The sequence below is a fragment of the Bufo gargarizans genome, chromosome 11, assembly GCF_014858855.1.
Source record: "Bufo gargarizans isolate SCDJY-AF-19 chromosome 11, ASM1485885v1, whole genome shotgun sequence".
Classification (NCBI taxonomy): Eukaryota; Metazoa; Chordata; class Amphibia; order Anura; family Bufonidae; genus Bufo; species Bufo gargarizans.
The window spans coordinates 33,280,084-33,295,481 of NC_058090.1; the positions used below are offsets into that span (position 1 = coordinate 33,280,084).

At 42.7% G+C, this 15,398-nt stretch overlaps 1 protein-coding gene across 3 annotated transcripts in view; it reads right to left on the reverse strand.

Moving 5' to 3' along the window:
• Positions 1-15,398, reverse strand: part of SYT16 (synaptotagmin 16) — a 52,313-nt gene that overhangs the window by 21,343 nt on the left and 15,572 nt on the right. For 2 of the 3 annotated variants that reach the window (XM_044272522.1, XM_044272521.1), the window contains exon 3: positions 1,295-1,883. In XM_044272522.1, coding sequence (XP_044128457.1) covers positions 1,295-1,820 — 526 coding nt within the window. In that variant the 5' untranslated portion in view covers positions 1,821-1,883. Of the gene's footprint in view, positions 1-1,294; positions 1,884-11,036; positions 13,794-15,398 lie in introns of those variants that run through there. The other variant, XM_044272520.1, reaches the window with a different exon arrangement.

Consider the following 15,398-nt stretch of genomic DNA (forward strand, 5'->3'; position numbering starts at 1 on the left):
ACCAATCGTTAAAACCAGGCTACTTTAAAACCATTTGACCTTTCTTATGGGACCTTTGCATGCAACCTTCCCATGAAGTAGAAAACTGGGTAGAAATATTCAATTATGAGCATCCTCTCAACATTTTGTCACTTTTAGTTTCTATCTTTATCGGGGTCTATGTCTTCCGCTCTATTTAACCTCAAGAGTATGTGCACTTTTCTATATACGTCTCCATGACAGAAGATGGTACTGATGGGGATCAGGGCACTGGGAAGTTAACCGATCGCTTGAATGATGGGACCTTCAACTGTCTTCCAAACTCTAGGCCCCTTCAGCTCAAGCTTCAGTAATGGATAGCTCCCCACTGACTTTAATGGAGCCCTCATGGTCAAGCCATTAGCCCCTTCCAGAGCATTGACCTCCACTGATGTAATCTTTCGGCACGTCTCTATAAAGCTATTCAGTTATCTTGAATGTTCAAAGATCTGAATTTTTGTTTTCTAATGGATTGGATTGTGGATTGAAATAGGTTATCCAGAACAATTAAGAGGATGAATCCCTCCAGTTGATGAGTGGGAGTGCAAGAAGTTGGACAATCTATTACTGATGGTCTATCCTAAGGATAGATCATCAATATTATGTTCAAGGACAACCCCTTTACTGTCTCTCTCTAATCATTTCTACACAGCTGAATTCTTCTAAAATAACTTCCCAATAAGACCATTAACACTGTTCATTCCAGTGGTCCCAACCTTATTACCATGGGTGAACCCCTGAAAAGCTTTGTCACTTCTGGGGGGGGGGGGTTCCTATTCCTATCATTCTTTCTTCAGACTTGGTGTATGGCAAGGATGCCTAATCTGCGGCCCTCCAGTTGTTGCAAAACGTTTGATAATTCTTGCCCAGTGCTGTTGTCAGATCTGGATTTGTTCACTGCTTTACCAAACATCTTGGGGCAGCATAAAATAGATCTACCCTATATGTAACTGGTTGGGCAACACTTCTTTATTCATACTGTACGAGTTAGTTCTATGGCTTTCCAAGTAGGATATCAACGAGTTAAAGCTATGTATAAAAATAGAATGTCCATTTTATGGCAATTATGGACTTTACACCAAAGCATCATCATGTGCTTTGAATCTGCAGCAGATAAACATTTTAGAGATAATTATTTGGAAAAATTGCTTTCAGTGATATAACTGTATAGACTAGAACATTTAATTTCATAAACTCCAGGGGAGAAAAAGAAAGTGTTAAAGAAGAGTTTGGGTAAAAGAAGAATGATGAAGATCTTACCTGAAGAGTTTCTTACCATTAAAAGTTCCTACAGAACTAAAAGTTGGTGTTTCAAGGTCCGACAAAAGAGTTTGTATTTGATCATTTATATATTCTTCATCTTCTGGGATTGAGGAGAGTGATTCTATCAAGAGGTTGTCCTCCACCTGGAATTTAGGGGTTGGCTTGGACATCTCAAAACGTGGCGTGTCTCCAGATGCTGTCATTAATTCTGGGCTGGGATGACGCTGCTGTTCCAGGTTGATGGTTTCCTCCTCTTCAGATGTCCAGGACTCTGCATCTGAAGTATGAACTAGTGGTGGGTTCTCATACAAAAATCCTTCTTCCTCTTCTTCGTATTCTTCTTCTGGAAAGTCTTCAAGGTTGTGATCATATTCATTTAGTTCTGAGCTTTGGTCACTGACAGTTCTTGAGTCTGTTTTAATTAGACTTGCGGGTGGGTCAGATGCGCCGCCTCCAGTAATGTGAACTGCTTCACACATGCGAGAAAACCAAGAAGAAACCGGCTGGAAGAAATTCTGGCCGGCCATGTCTAAAACCATGACCAGAATTTGCTCATCGGGTATTCAATTTGCTTGATCTCCACAATTTTTTAAGTCTGTGAGCTACAGAATAAGCATTATTGAAATTAGGGTGCTTTTTGTTTTAGGATGAGCAGATATAGAATATGTATGTATCACATATGGTATAACATCCTATCATTATATACATATTGCCTATGCTGCACACTGCATTGCATTTTATTACATAATCCTGCCCTAAAATTGTACTTAGATTTTTCTATTTTTTAGATTAGCAGACATCTATCCACACATGTTTTCATACAGGAATACACTGAATACTTTTGGTAAGTGCATGTCATTAAAAATTGTGTATAGGCACTGAGCTATTCAATAAAATGCAGGTGTATAGCGCCACCTGCTGTTTGCCCTTTTCCTTATTTCTCCATCCACCTCACTGAGGTGGTCGCACATGCTCAGTTTCAATCTTTAACTGTCATCAGCCCTATCTACGGTTAGAAGCTGTGGTAATTATAGAGAAAAAATTGCAGAAGAAAGGACATGACCCCCGAGAGAGGACACACACACCCTAAACTGCCAGCCCGAAATACATCCATGTGAGACACAGGGCTGCTTCTAGCTATGTTAGAAAAAATGATTATGTACTATATGATGTCTTATCTTCATTTTTTACATCAGTCATGGGATAACGTCTTAGTAAATAATTTAATTCCCCATAATAAAAATAACAATTCTGAAGTACTGGAGTTATTTAGCTTCAAACTCTACATTGTGCCATTCCCATTATTCCTCCAAGAAATGTCAGAACATGTGGACAACTAGGTGTTACCGTTCTCTGCATATACACTTGTATAACAGAGCACCCACCCATATAAAACACGATCCACCATTTAATATAGGTAATGGATACACAGCTTATCTACTCCTCCTCCCTGCACAATGACCTCTGCACAGGTTACAGATCATGCATGCATCATTTGTCCATAGAAGTCAATGAACATCTCCTGTTCATTGGGTCCCTACGGTCCCTGGCTGCTGTAAAGCATATCTTTCTAAATGCTGAGGTAAGATGGCCATCCCTATAATCTTGCATAGAAAATAGAATGAAAAAAATTCTGAAACTTGAAATTAAAAACAGATCTTTAAAAAAGGAATATGTGTCACTATCTGGTTTTAATTGGTAAAAATATAATTGATACACCCCTTTTTAAAGCGTTTCTTCGGGCATTATAAAAAAAAACATCCATTCCTCAAACTTGGTGAAGAAAGATTGTTATATTAAATACCATATTAAAGGGGTTTTTCGGTAATAAAGTATTAAAGGGGTTATCCGGTAATAAATATTGATTACCAGTACTGAGGATAGGTTATCAATATCAGATCAGCTGGGGCCTGACAAACGGGCCCAACGGCGATCAGCTGTTAAGAGGTCGGTTACTCAATGCGCGCCGCGGCCTCTTTCTAGGCCATGTGATGTCACTGTATATCGGTCACATGGCCTACATGTATCTTGGCCCTATTGAAATGGGGCTGAGCTGCAATACCAAGCCAGGAGCTAGCTGCACTCCCCAGAGCGCGTTGGCTCCCTGAAACAGCTGATCGGCGGGGGTGCCAGGACTAGGACCCCCTCCATTCTGATAATGATGATGACCTAGTCAGAGGATAGGTTACGATTATCATTTCACGGATAACCTCTTTAATGAAACCATCTTTCTTCAACAGGTTCGAGGAATGTTTATATTTTTCAAAATGCCCGGAAAACCCCTTTCATTTTGCCCTTTATGATTCCTATGGAAACATTTTTGCTTGGTTTTTAAAATGTAGGGTGGAAAAAGAAGCCTACAATATGTACTACCAGCTCTTTCTAGCTTTGGAATAAACACTGCGGTTTTTAAGGTTCAGACTCCATTCCCAGTAGCATCAGGGGGATAATTGCAATTTCCTATCCAAAAACATAGTGACTGAAAAGTTGGGGTGAAGAAGAACGTTCCCAGTGGAACGGTTTATGGGTTTTATTGTTTCCACTTTTGGTTAAATGAAATGCTATAGACAACAGATCCCTCTTATGGTAATGAGAACCTGAGTCTTGTCCAGCCCACAATCAAGCAAACGAAAAGTAAAGTACAACAGACTCGCTGCCTCTTGACGAACGTACGTTACGATGAAATACTCGGACACCACAACAGCAAGACAATAGAGATGTCAAAAGTCCCAGAACTTGGAAAGCAAATTTAGTAGAAGTGACATTGATGTTAGTAACATTTACATTTCAGCAACACAAAGCGGATGAATAGAAAAGAAATGCTCCATAACAAGGGGCGGTTGTTAAACTTGACACATGAAAAGAGTCGTGCAGAGACACTAGATAGTGAAGAAGGTGTCGAAACAAGATTTGAAAAAGCCTTTATTCGATGAAACTAATCATACAATAGCACCGATACAAAGTTAACCAGAGGCAATGGATTATCTTCTTACTGTTCCTTAACCACCTCCGGACCGCCTAACGCACATGTGCGTTCCGGAGGTGGCAGGCTGGCGCACAGTCACGCATATACGCGTCATCTCGCGATACGCGAGATTTCCTGTGAACGCGCGCACACAGGCGCGCGCGCTCACAGGAACGGAAGGTAAGCGAGTGGATCTCCAGCATGCCAGCGGCGATCGCTCGCTGGCAGGCTGGAGATCCGAATTTTTTAACCCCTAACAGGTATATTAGACGCTGTTTTCATAACAGCGTCTAATATACCTCCTACCTGGTCCTCTGGTGGTCCCTTTTGTTAGGATCGACCACCAGAGGACTCAGGTAGGTCAGTACAGTCCCACCAAACACCACACTACACTACACCCCCCCCCCGTCACTTATTAACCCCTTATAAACCCCTGATCACCCATGATCACCCCATATAAACTCCCTGATCACCCCCCTGTCATTGATCACCGCCCTGTCATTGATCACCCCCCTGTCAGGCTCCGTTCAGACGTCCGTATGATTTTTACGGATCCACGGATACATGGATCGGATCCGCAAAACGCATACGGACGTCTAAATGGAGCCTTACAGGGGGGTGATCAATGACAGGCGGGTGATCACCCATATACACTCCCTGATCACCCCCCCTGTCACTGATCACCCCCCTGTAAGGCTCCATTCAGACGTCCGCATGATTTTTACGGATCCATGGATACATGGATCGGATCCGCAAAACACATGCGGACGTCTGAATGGAGCCTTACAGGGGGGTGATCACCCATATACACTCCCTGATCACCCCCTGTCATTGATCACCCCCCTGTAAGGCTCCATTCAGACGTCCGCATGTTTTTTGTGGATCCGATCCATGTATCCATGGATCCGTAAAAAATCATGCGGATGTCTGAATGGAGCCTTACAGGGGGGGTGATCCGTGACAGGGGGGTGATCACCCTGATCACCCCCTGTCATTGATAACCCCCCTGTAAGGCTCCATTCAGACGTCCGCATGTTTTTTGTGGATCCGATCCATGTATCCATGGATCCGTAAAAAATCTTGCGGATGTCTGAATGGAGCCTTACAGGGGGGGTGATCCGTGACAGGGGGGTGATCACCCTGATCACCCCCTGTCATTGATAACCCCCCTGTAAGGCTCCATTCAGACGTCCGCATGTTTTTTGTGGATCCGATCCATGTATCCATGGATCCGTAAAAAATCATGCGGATGTCTGAATGGAGCCTTACAGGGGGGGTGATCAGTGACAGGGGGGTGATCACCCTGATTACCCTGATCACCCCCTGTCATTGATAACCCCCCTGTAAGGCTCCATTCAGACGTCCGCATGTTTTTTGTGGATCCGATCCATGTATCCATGGATCCGTAAAAAATCATGCGGATGTCTGAATGGAGCCTTACAGGGGGGGTGATCCGTGACAGGGGGGTGATCACCCTGATCACCCCCTGTCATTGATAACCCCCCTGTAAGGCTCCATTCAGACGTCCGCATGTTTTTTGTGGATCCGATCCATGTATCCATGGATCCGTAAAAAATCATGCGGATGTCTGAATGGAGCCTTACAGGGGGGGTGATCCGTGACAGGGGGGTGATCACCCTGATCACCCCCTGTCATTGATAACCCCCCTGTAAGGCTCCATTCAGACGTCCGCATGTTTTTTGTGGATCCGATCCATGTATCCATGGATCCGTAAAAAATCATGCGGATGTCTGAATGGAGCCTTACAGGGGGGGTGATCAGTGACAGGGGGGTGATCACCCTGATTACCCTGATCACCCCCTGTCATTGATAACCCCCCTGTAAGGCTCCATTCAGACGTCCGCATGTTTTTTGTGGATCCGATCCATGTATCCATGGATCCGTAAAAAATCATGCGGATGTCTGAATGGAGCCTTACAGGGGGGTGATCCGTGACAGGGGGGTGATCACCCTGATTACCCTGATCACCCCCTGTCATTGATAACCCCCCTGTAAGGCTCCATTCAGACGTCCGCATGTTTTTTGTGGATCCGATCCATGTATCCATGGATCCGTAAAAAATCATGCGGATGTCTGAATGGAGCCTTACAGGGGGGGTGATCCGTGACAGGGGGGTGATCACCCTGATCACCCTGATCACCCCCTGTCATTGATAACCCCCCTGTAAGGCTCCATTCAGACGTCCGCATGTTTTTTGTGGATCCGATCCATGTATCCATGGATCCGTAAAAAATCATGCGGATGTCTGAATGGAGCCTTACAGGGGGGGTGATCCGTGACAGGGGGCTGATCACCCTGATCACCCCCTGTCATTGATAACCCCCCTGTAAGGCTCCATTCAGACGTCCGCATGTTTTTTGTGGATCCGATCCATGTATCCATGGATCCGTAAAAAATCATGCGGATGTCTGAATGGAGCCTTACAGGGGGGGTGATCCGTGACAGGGGGGTGATCACCCTGATCACCCTGATCACCCCCTGTCATTGATAACCCCCCTGTAAGGCTCCATTCAGACGTCCGCATGTGTTTTGCGGATCCGATCCATGGATCCGTAAAAATTATACGGACGTCTGAATGGAGCCTTACCAGGGGGGTGATCAATGACAGGGGGGTGATCCGGGAGTCTATATGGGTGATTACCCCCCTGTCATTGATCACCCCCCTGTCATTGATCACCCCCCCTGTCATTGATCACCCCCCCCTGTAAGGCTCCATTCAGACATTTTTTTTGGCACAAGTTAGCGGAAATTTTTTTTTTGTTTTTGTTTTTTCTTACTAAGTCTCATATTCCACTAACTTGTGTCAAAAAATAAAATCTCCCATGAACTCACCATACCCCTCACGGAATCCAAATGCGTAAACATTTTTAGACATTTATATTCCAGACTTCTTCTCACGCTTTAGGGCCCCTAAAAAGCCAGGGCAGTATAAATACCCCACATGTGACCCCATTTCGGAAAGAAGACACCCCAAGGTATTCGCTGAGGGGCATATTGAGTCCATGAAAGATTGAAATTTTTGTCCTAAGTTAGCGGAAAGTGAGACTTTGTGAGAAAAAAACCAAAAAAATCAATTTCCGCTAACATATGCAAAAAATAAAAATTTCTAGGAACTCGCCAGGCCCCTCATTGAATACCTTGGGGTGTCTTCTTTCCAAAGTGGGGTCACATGTGGGGTATTTATACTGCCCAGGCTTTTTAGGGGCCCGAAAGTGTGAGAAGAAGTCTGGGATCCAAATGTCTAAAAATGCCCTCCTAAAAGGAATTTGGGCCCCTTTGCGCATCTAGGCTGCAAAAAAGTGTGACACATCTGGTATCGCCGTACTCAGGAGAAGTTGGGGAATGTGTTTTGGGGTGTCATTTTACATATACCCATGCTGGGTGAGAGAAATATCTTGGTCAAATGCCAACTTTGTATAAAAAAATAGGAAAAGTTGTCTTTTGCCAAGATATTTCTATCACCCAGCATGGGTATATGTAAAATGACACCCCAAAACACATTCCCCAACTTCTCCTGAGTACGGCGAATACCAGATGTGTGACACTTTTTTGCAGCCAAGGTGGGCAAAGGGGCACACATTCCAAAGTGCACCTTTCAGATTTCACAGGCCATTTTTTACAGATTTTGATTGCAAGGTACTTCTCACACATTTGGGCCCCTAAATTGCCAGGGCACTATAACTACGCCACAAGTGACCCCATTTTGGAAAGAAGACACCCCAAGGTATTCCGTGAGGGGCACTGGCGAGTTCCTAGAATTTTTTATTTTTTGTCACAAGTTAGCGGAAAATGATGATTTTTCTTTTTTTTTCTTTTTTCCTTACAAAGTCTCATATTCCACTAACTTGCGACAAAAAAAAAAAAATTCTAGGAACTCGCCATGCCCCTCACGGAATACCTTGGGGTGTCTTCTTTCCAAAATGGGGTCACTTGTGGCGTAGTTATACTGCCCTGGCAATTTAGGGGCCCAAATGTGTGAGAAGAACTTTGCAATCAAAATGTGTAAAAAATGACCGGTGAAATCCGAAAGGTGCACTTTGGAATATGTACCCCTTTGCCCACCTTGGCAGCAAAAAAGTGTCACACATCTGGTATCGCCGTACTCAGGAGAAGTTGGGGAATGTGTTTTGGGGTGTCATTTTACATATACCCATGCTGGGTGAGAAAAATATCTTGGTCAAATGCCAACTTTGTATAAAAAAATGGGAAAAGTTGTCTTTTGCCAAGATATTTCTCTCATCCAGCATGGGTATATGTAAAATGACACCCCAAAACACATTCCCCAACTTCTCCTGAGTACGGCGATACCAGATGTGTGTCACTTTTTTGCTGGCAAGGTGGGCAAAGGGGCACATATTCCAAAGTGCACCTTTCAGATTTTGCAGGCCATTTTTTACAGATTTTGATTGCAAAGTTCTTCTCACACATTTGGGCCCCTAAATTGCCAGGGCAGTATAACTACGCCACAAGTGACCCCATTTTGGAAAGAAGACACCCCAAGGTATTTCGTGAGGGGCATGGCGAGTTCCTAGAATTTTTTATTTTTTGTCGCAAGTTAGTGAAATATGAGACTTTGTAAGGAAAAAAGAGAAAAAAATAAAAATCATCATTTTCCGCTAACTTGTGACAAAAAATAAAAAATTCTAGGAACTCGCCATGCCCCTCACGGAATACCTTGGGGTGTCTTCTTTCCAAAATGGGGTCACTTGTGGCGTAGTTATACTGCCCTGGCAATTTAGGGGCCCAAATGTGTGAGAAGTACCTTGCAATCAAAATGTGTAAAAAATGGCCTGCAAAATCTGAAAGGTGCACTTTGGAATATGGGCCCCTTTGCCCACCTTGGCAGCAAAAAAGTGTGACACATCTGGTATCGCCGTACTCAGGAGAAGTTGGGGAATGTGTTTTGGGGTGTCATTTTACATATACCCATGCTGGATGAGAGAAATATCTTGGCAAAAGACAACTTTTCCCATTTTTTTATACAAAGTTGGCATTTGACCAAGATATTTTTCTCACCCAGCATGGGTATATGTAAAATGAACACCCAAAAACACATTCCCCAACTTCTCCTGAGTACGGCGATACCAGATGTGTCACACTTTTTTGCTGCCAAGGTGGGCAAAGGGGCACATATTCCAAAGTGCACCTTTTGGATTTCACCGGTCATTTTTTACACATTTTGATTGCAAAGTTCTTCTCACACATTTGGGCCCCTATATTGCCAGGGCAGTATAACTACGCCACAAGTGACCCCATTTTGGAAAGAAGACACCCCAAGGTATTCCGTGAGGGGCATGGCGAGTTCCTAGAATTTTTTATTTTTTGTCGCAAGTTAGTGGAATATGAGACTTTGTAAGAAAAATAAAAAAAATAAAAATCATCATCATTTTCCGCTAACTTGTGACAAAAAATAAAAAGTTCTATGAACTCACTATGCCCATCAGCGAATACCTTAGGGTGTCTACTTTCCGAAATGGGGTCATTTGTGGGGGTTTTCTACTGTTTGGGCATTGTAGAACCTCAGGAATCATGACAGGTGCTCAGAAAGTCAGAGCTGTTTCAAAAAGCGGAAATTCACATTTTTGTACCATAGTTTGTAAATGCTATAACTTTTACCCAAACCATTTTTTTTTTGCCCAAACATTTTTTTTTTATCAAAGACATGTAGAACAATAAATTTGGCGAAAAATTTATATATGGATGTCGTTTTTTTTGCAAAATTTTACAGCTGAAAGTGAAAAATGTCATTTTTTTGCAAAAAAATCGTTACATTTTGATTAATAACAAAAAAAGTAAAAATGTCAGCAGCAATAAAATACCACCAAATGAAAGCTCCATTAGTGAGAAGAAAAGGAGGTAAAATTCATTTGGGTGGTAAGTTGCATGACCGAGCGATAAACGGTGAAAGGAGTGTAGTGCCGAAGTGTAAAAAGTGCTCTGGTCATGAAGGGGGTTTCACCTAGCGGGGCTGAAGTGGTTAAAGGTGTTGTCCAAGATTAGAAAAAACATGACTGATCTCTCCCTAAAACAGCACCACACCTGTCAACACGTTGTGTGTAGCACTGCAGCATGGTAGCTCACCATTGACCATGGACTAGACCCTACAGGAAAATTTCCCGGTGGGCCAATTTCAGACCACACTAATAAAACAAGGAAACAAGAAATCCAGGGTTTTTTTTTTTGTTTTTTCTTTTTATTTAAAATATATCTTTAACCTACTTTAGCTTTTGTACAGAATATATTAACAGCACATTACAAAACCACCACACTTGTAATTTAGTCCTAATGTTACTGTAGATTTCAGCATTACGTGTATATTAGGCTACTTTCACACTTGCGGCAGAGTGATCTGGCAAGCAGCTCCGTCGCCGGAACTGCCTGACTGATCCGGCAAAACGTATGCCAACTGATGGCATTTGTAAGACCGATCAGGATCCTGATCAGTCTTAAAAATGCCTGATCAGTCAGAAAAATGCATTGAAATGCCGGATCTGTCTTTCCGGTGTCATCCGGCAAAATGGATCCGGCATTTATTTTTTTCACCTTTTTTTCGGTCTGCGCATGATCCAGTATTTTGAATGCCAGATCCGTCACTAATACATTCCTATGGCATTCAGGCAAGTCTTCAGTTTTTTTGGCCAGAGATAAAACCGTAGCATGCAGCGGTTTTATCTTTTGCCTGATCAGTCAAAAAGACTGAACTGAAGACATCCTGATGCATCCTGAACTAATTACTCTCCATTCAGAATGCATGGGGATAAAACTGATTAGTTCTTTTCCGGCATTGAGCACTTTTGACGGAACTCAGTGCCGTAAAAGAAAAACGCTAGTGTGAAAGTACCCTTATTATGTATTATATAGAAAATTACAGGCTCAATGATTATTTTAGCATTGAAAAAGAGATTGAATCATTTTTTTAGCTTCAACTTTTTTATCTGCCGGAAGGCTTCTCAAAAACTGCATGAGCTATTTGACAAAAATATCATCGTCATCCTCACAAGGCTGCATTTCGGTGCATTCAAAATCCTCAGAAGTTGTTTCCATGTTTATAGACTCAGATACACGCTCTGCACTCCTTAGAGATCCTTAGGGTTGTAAGGATGTTTCCGTTTGCTCAATTTCCACATTGCCATGCTCTCCCTCTGTTTCGCGTAGTGTATGGGTATCGCTGGTCTTCCTGCTCATGTTCTCTGCTTCTGTTCCACTAGATTCTGACATCTGGCTCTCAAGCTCAAAGTTCTCAACCATTTCACATGTATCTGAAGGTTTATCTTTGATCTTGTAAACGTCTCCAAAATCATTTCCATTTTCAAAAGTAATATTATGTTCTCCTGTATATATATAATATGTTTCCTTTGGACATTTTATAATCCATGTTTTTCCCCTTGAATTTGATGTGTCTTCTGGCATTCCTTGGCTTGAACATATGTTATATTCATCGTCATCTAGCATAATAATTTCATTAGAGTTATAAGTGAGATTTTTCTGCTTAGCCGAGCATTTCTGTGCTGTAGGAGTTTTACCCCCTAAGTCCTGGCCATCCACCTTTTCAGTGGGTGACTGTGTTCTGTCAAGAAGGAACAATGATGAGTCCATAGACTTGCCCAGATGTCTTTCTACTTCTTTTTTGCTTCTGAATGTTTTCCCTTCCGGACTTAAATAATACTTGTCTCTATGTCCTTTAGAATCTCCCAATTTACGAATTTTTATCTTTTGCTTCCAGTTAACACCGATTTTAGGACAGTTTTCCCAGTTTGAAATCTGGTCAGCAGGTAACCTCTGTGGAACAGCATTCAACTGTGTAGAATCTCCAAATTGCCGACTGGTAGAAGGAGCTCCTTGAGGGCTAGCAGGTTGTTCACTTGTGTAATGTTCTCCAGCAGGTAAGCTTTGCAGATTGACACGTACATTCATGCGGGGCTCTGTCTCTGGAGTTTTTTCTATTTCAGAATTGTTTGAAGCTGTTGATTTATCAGCGACATTGACATCTGTACATCCAATCACTGCTTCTCCTGCTCTTGTTCCATTATTCTGATGAATAAGAGTTTTTGCCTGGTGAGAATCCATTAAGGCAGTACGGGCAGGTGGCATCCTTCTCCTGGTCTGTATGCCTTCTCCCTTTTCAGCTGGTGACTGTGTTCTTCTGTCTTTAGACTTGGATGATGATGGGTCCATAAACTTGTCCATATGTCTTTGTAATTCTTTCTTGCTTATGAACTTTTCTCCTTTCGGACTGAAATAATGCACATATTTATGTACAATATGTTTGTCGGAGGTACGAGCAACTATCGGTCGTTTACAGCCATCACCCACTTCAGAACAGTCTTTCCAGATGACTGCCTGGTTGGCAGATGACCTCGGTGTGCATTTTTTAGGTTTTCCATCCGTGTCCTTTGAGCCTGAACTTTTCAGATTTTCCAAAGGTTCACGTAGATAATTGTCAGCAGGTTGAGCTTTTGTGTTGGGGTTTGGTGATCCTTTAGAGGTGGCTTGGCCTTCAGATGTTCCTGAGCTCAATATTGTAGATTTAATATTTGACTGAAGTTGGGGAGCAGCATTGAGTTGGTTCTGTGCGTCATCTTTGCAGTGTTCTGCATTCTCGGCTGTTTTTCTTCTTGAAGTCTCTATAGCACTCCGTACACTCTGTGTCTGATGAATATGGCTCCGCAAGTGTTCAGAAAGAGTTCCTAGTTTACTTGGCAAAGAGTTCCTCTGTTGAGGACTGAGTATATTAGAAACGGTTCCTCTGTTCTGTGCGTTTGGTGCACTCCGCAGAGTTTTAATATTATTTTCCATTTTCTCCAGTGAGGCATCATTGACACCGGTAGACACGTCTACCTTGTCCCCATCTCTCTCCAGGATAAAAGGAGAGCAGGAAGGTGATTCTGGTTCTGTCACAGAAAGATTCCCCGATGGATGTGTTTCTGAACTTTCTTGTGCGCCAAGGTCCTTAGCTGGTTCTATGTTCAAAACATGTGATGAACATCCCTCTGAAGTATCAGTCATCATGTATTTCTTAGCATCTGTACAGCCTTCGGAGGGGAGCTTTTCCTTTCTGTTGGTAGAGTGTATCTGCAGAGTAGGAAGCTTAATGCCACCTGACATACCTAGAGGAGGTGCCACACTTCTACTCTGGGGAAATTTAGCTGAGCATGAAGATGCAACCAGTGTACTCCTACACGACCTGTATTCTATATTGCTGCCTGAGGACTGTGTGATAATGAGTTTACAAATATCATTTGTTGTCTTTCTTCTTTTAGGAATATGAGCTGACATTCTGTCTGGTGTTTCCTCATCTTGTAAACGATCAGGGTGTTCTCCTATGAAATTGTTTTTCTCAGTAGAGCGTCTTGAGGGATTAGCATGCACACTGATGTAAGGCAGTCTCTCTGGAGTCTTGTCTATATCTGTATTGCCTGAACATGACGAGTTATCAGTGACATCACTATCCAGTGCATCTTCTACAGCCATGTTATCATTTTGATGGTCCTGGTTTGCAGTCATTTCTATACACTCTGCTGTGACCCTGGAATTAGAACAAATTAATTTTCAGAATTTTTAAAGAGCAAAAAGGTCAGGCATTTAAAGGGTATTCCCATCTCAACAGAGTGCTGGCTCGACTACTTCCAGTAGTCCAACAGCAGTGAATGGAGAGGTGGCTGAGTTTTTGAAATTTGCATGTGGCAGAAGAAGCAAACGTACGACCCCATTCATTCTTATGGCTACATGTAACCTTTGGTTGTGCGACAGCTGTTGTGGCCAAATATACCTTTTAAAGTGAATGTGCCATCAGAAAATGTTTGTTTAACGATAAAGATTTTTTTATAATTTTCATATTACTATATATTTTTAAAAAATTATATAATCCTGCAATTTTTGCACTATCCACTACGTCATGATTTCATGTTCAGAATTACAATGACAAGACATCACCTCTGCATATATAACACAGGACCCACCATTCACAATAGATGATATCACATCTCACCTACTTCCTCCTGACCTCTACACAGGTCACAGAGCATGCCTAGTAGACTCTCCTATAGAATTAAATAGTCAGATGCTGCCCATTGCATCTATGGATCATGTAGCTGCTCTCAAAGGACAAGAAGTTTCAATACATTTTAGGGTTAGTGGCCAGCTCAAAAATAGCACTTTAGGATTTATTTTAAATATAGGGACATGGAAATAAAATGTAAAAGAAAAAATCTAAAAACAAGTTTAAGTCCCCAACTCCAGTCCTCAGGGCCCACCTGCCAGCCATGTCCCCAGAAATCCAACTTAATATGACCCAAGTCATTCCCACCAGCATGAACTTGCAGAATGACCAATTCACAAACCTGAGCACTGATTGCCACTACATTTGATCCAACGAAGGTCTCTGATGCCTCTCCAATGAACCGCAACCTCCCTGGTCTAAACCCCAAAGCCGATCATGAGCATGGATACTTAATGATCGAATGATCTCAGTAGCAATTAATGCTAGGGGCATCAGGTACTTATGCCCCTGGTCGGTGGCTGCAAGTACTCTCCTGAATTTAATTGTATAGCCGTCCTCAGGTCGGTGATTTAATCAGCACTACCATTAGGTCCAAATTGGACACTCCATGAGGTGGTGGTGCCAGCAGTGTTAAGCCTTAGCCCAGCAGGCCCCTGATAATCAAGGATTAAGGAAAAAAACTGCAGCACTCGATGTCTTCATTCTTTGCATTGAAGACATCGAGTGCTGCAGTATTTCTTCAAATACTTGTGCTATACTATGGTATTTGGTTCTGCTGGGGTGGCATTTTGTGCTGCACTACGATATTGCTGGCCCTAATCGCTGTCCCTGGCTATTTATGTTGGCCTTGCCTACTTGTGTTCCACCGTCTTCTGTCAATTTGGACCCGTCTACAACATGGGGCCTTTTTTTATTTATTTTTCTTGGGCCACTTTAAGCTTTCAGTCCGCCCTTGAGCAACAGGGTCCTCGATTTGAATCCAACCAAGGAAAACTTTGGCATGGCATTTTCAAGTTCTCAAAAGGTTTCTTAATGCTGGCCTTACACATTAGATAGATGATGGCCAAACGCTCTGCTGAACCTTCCACAGATTCGGCTTGGCAAAGTATGCACATGTTCTCAATATGGAGA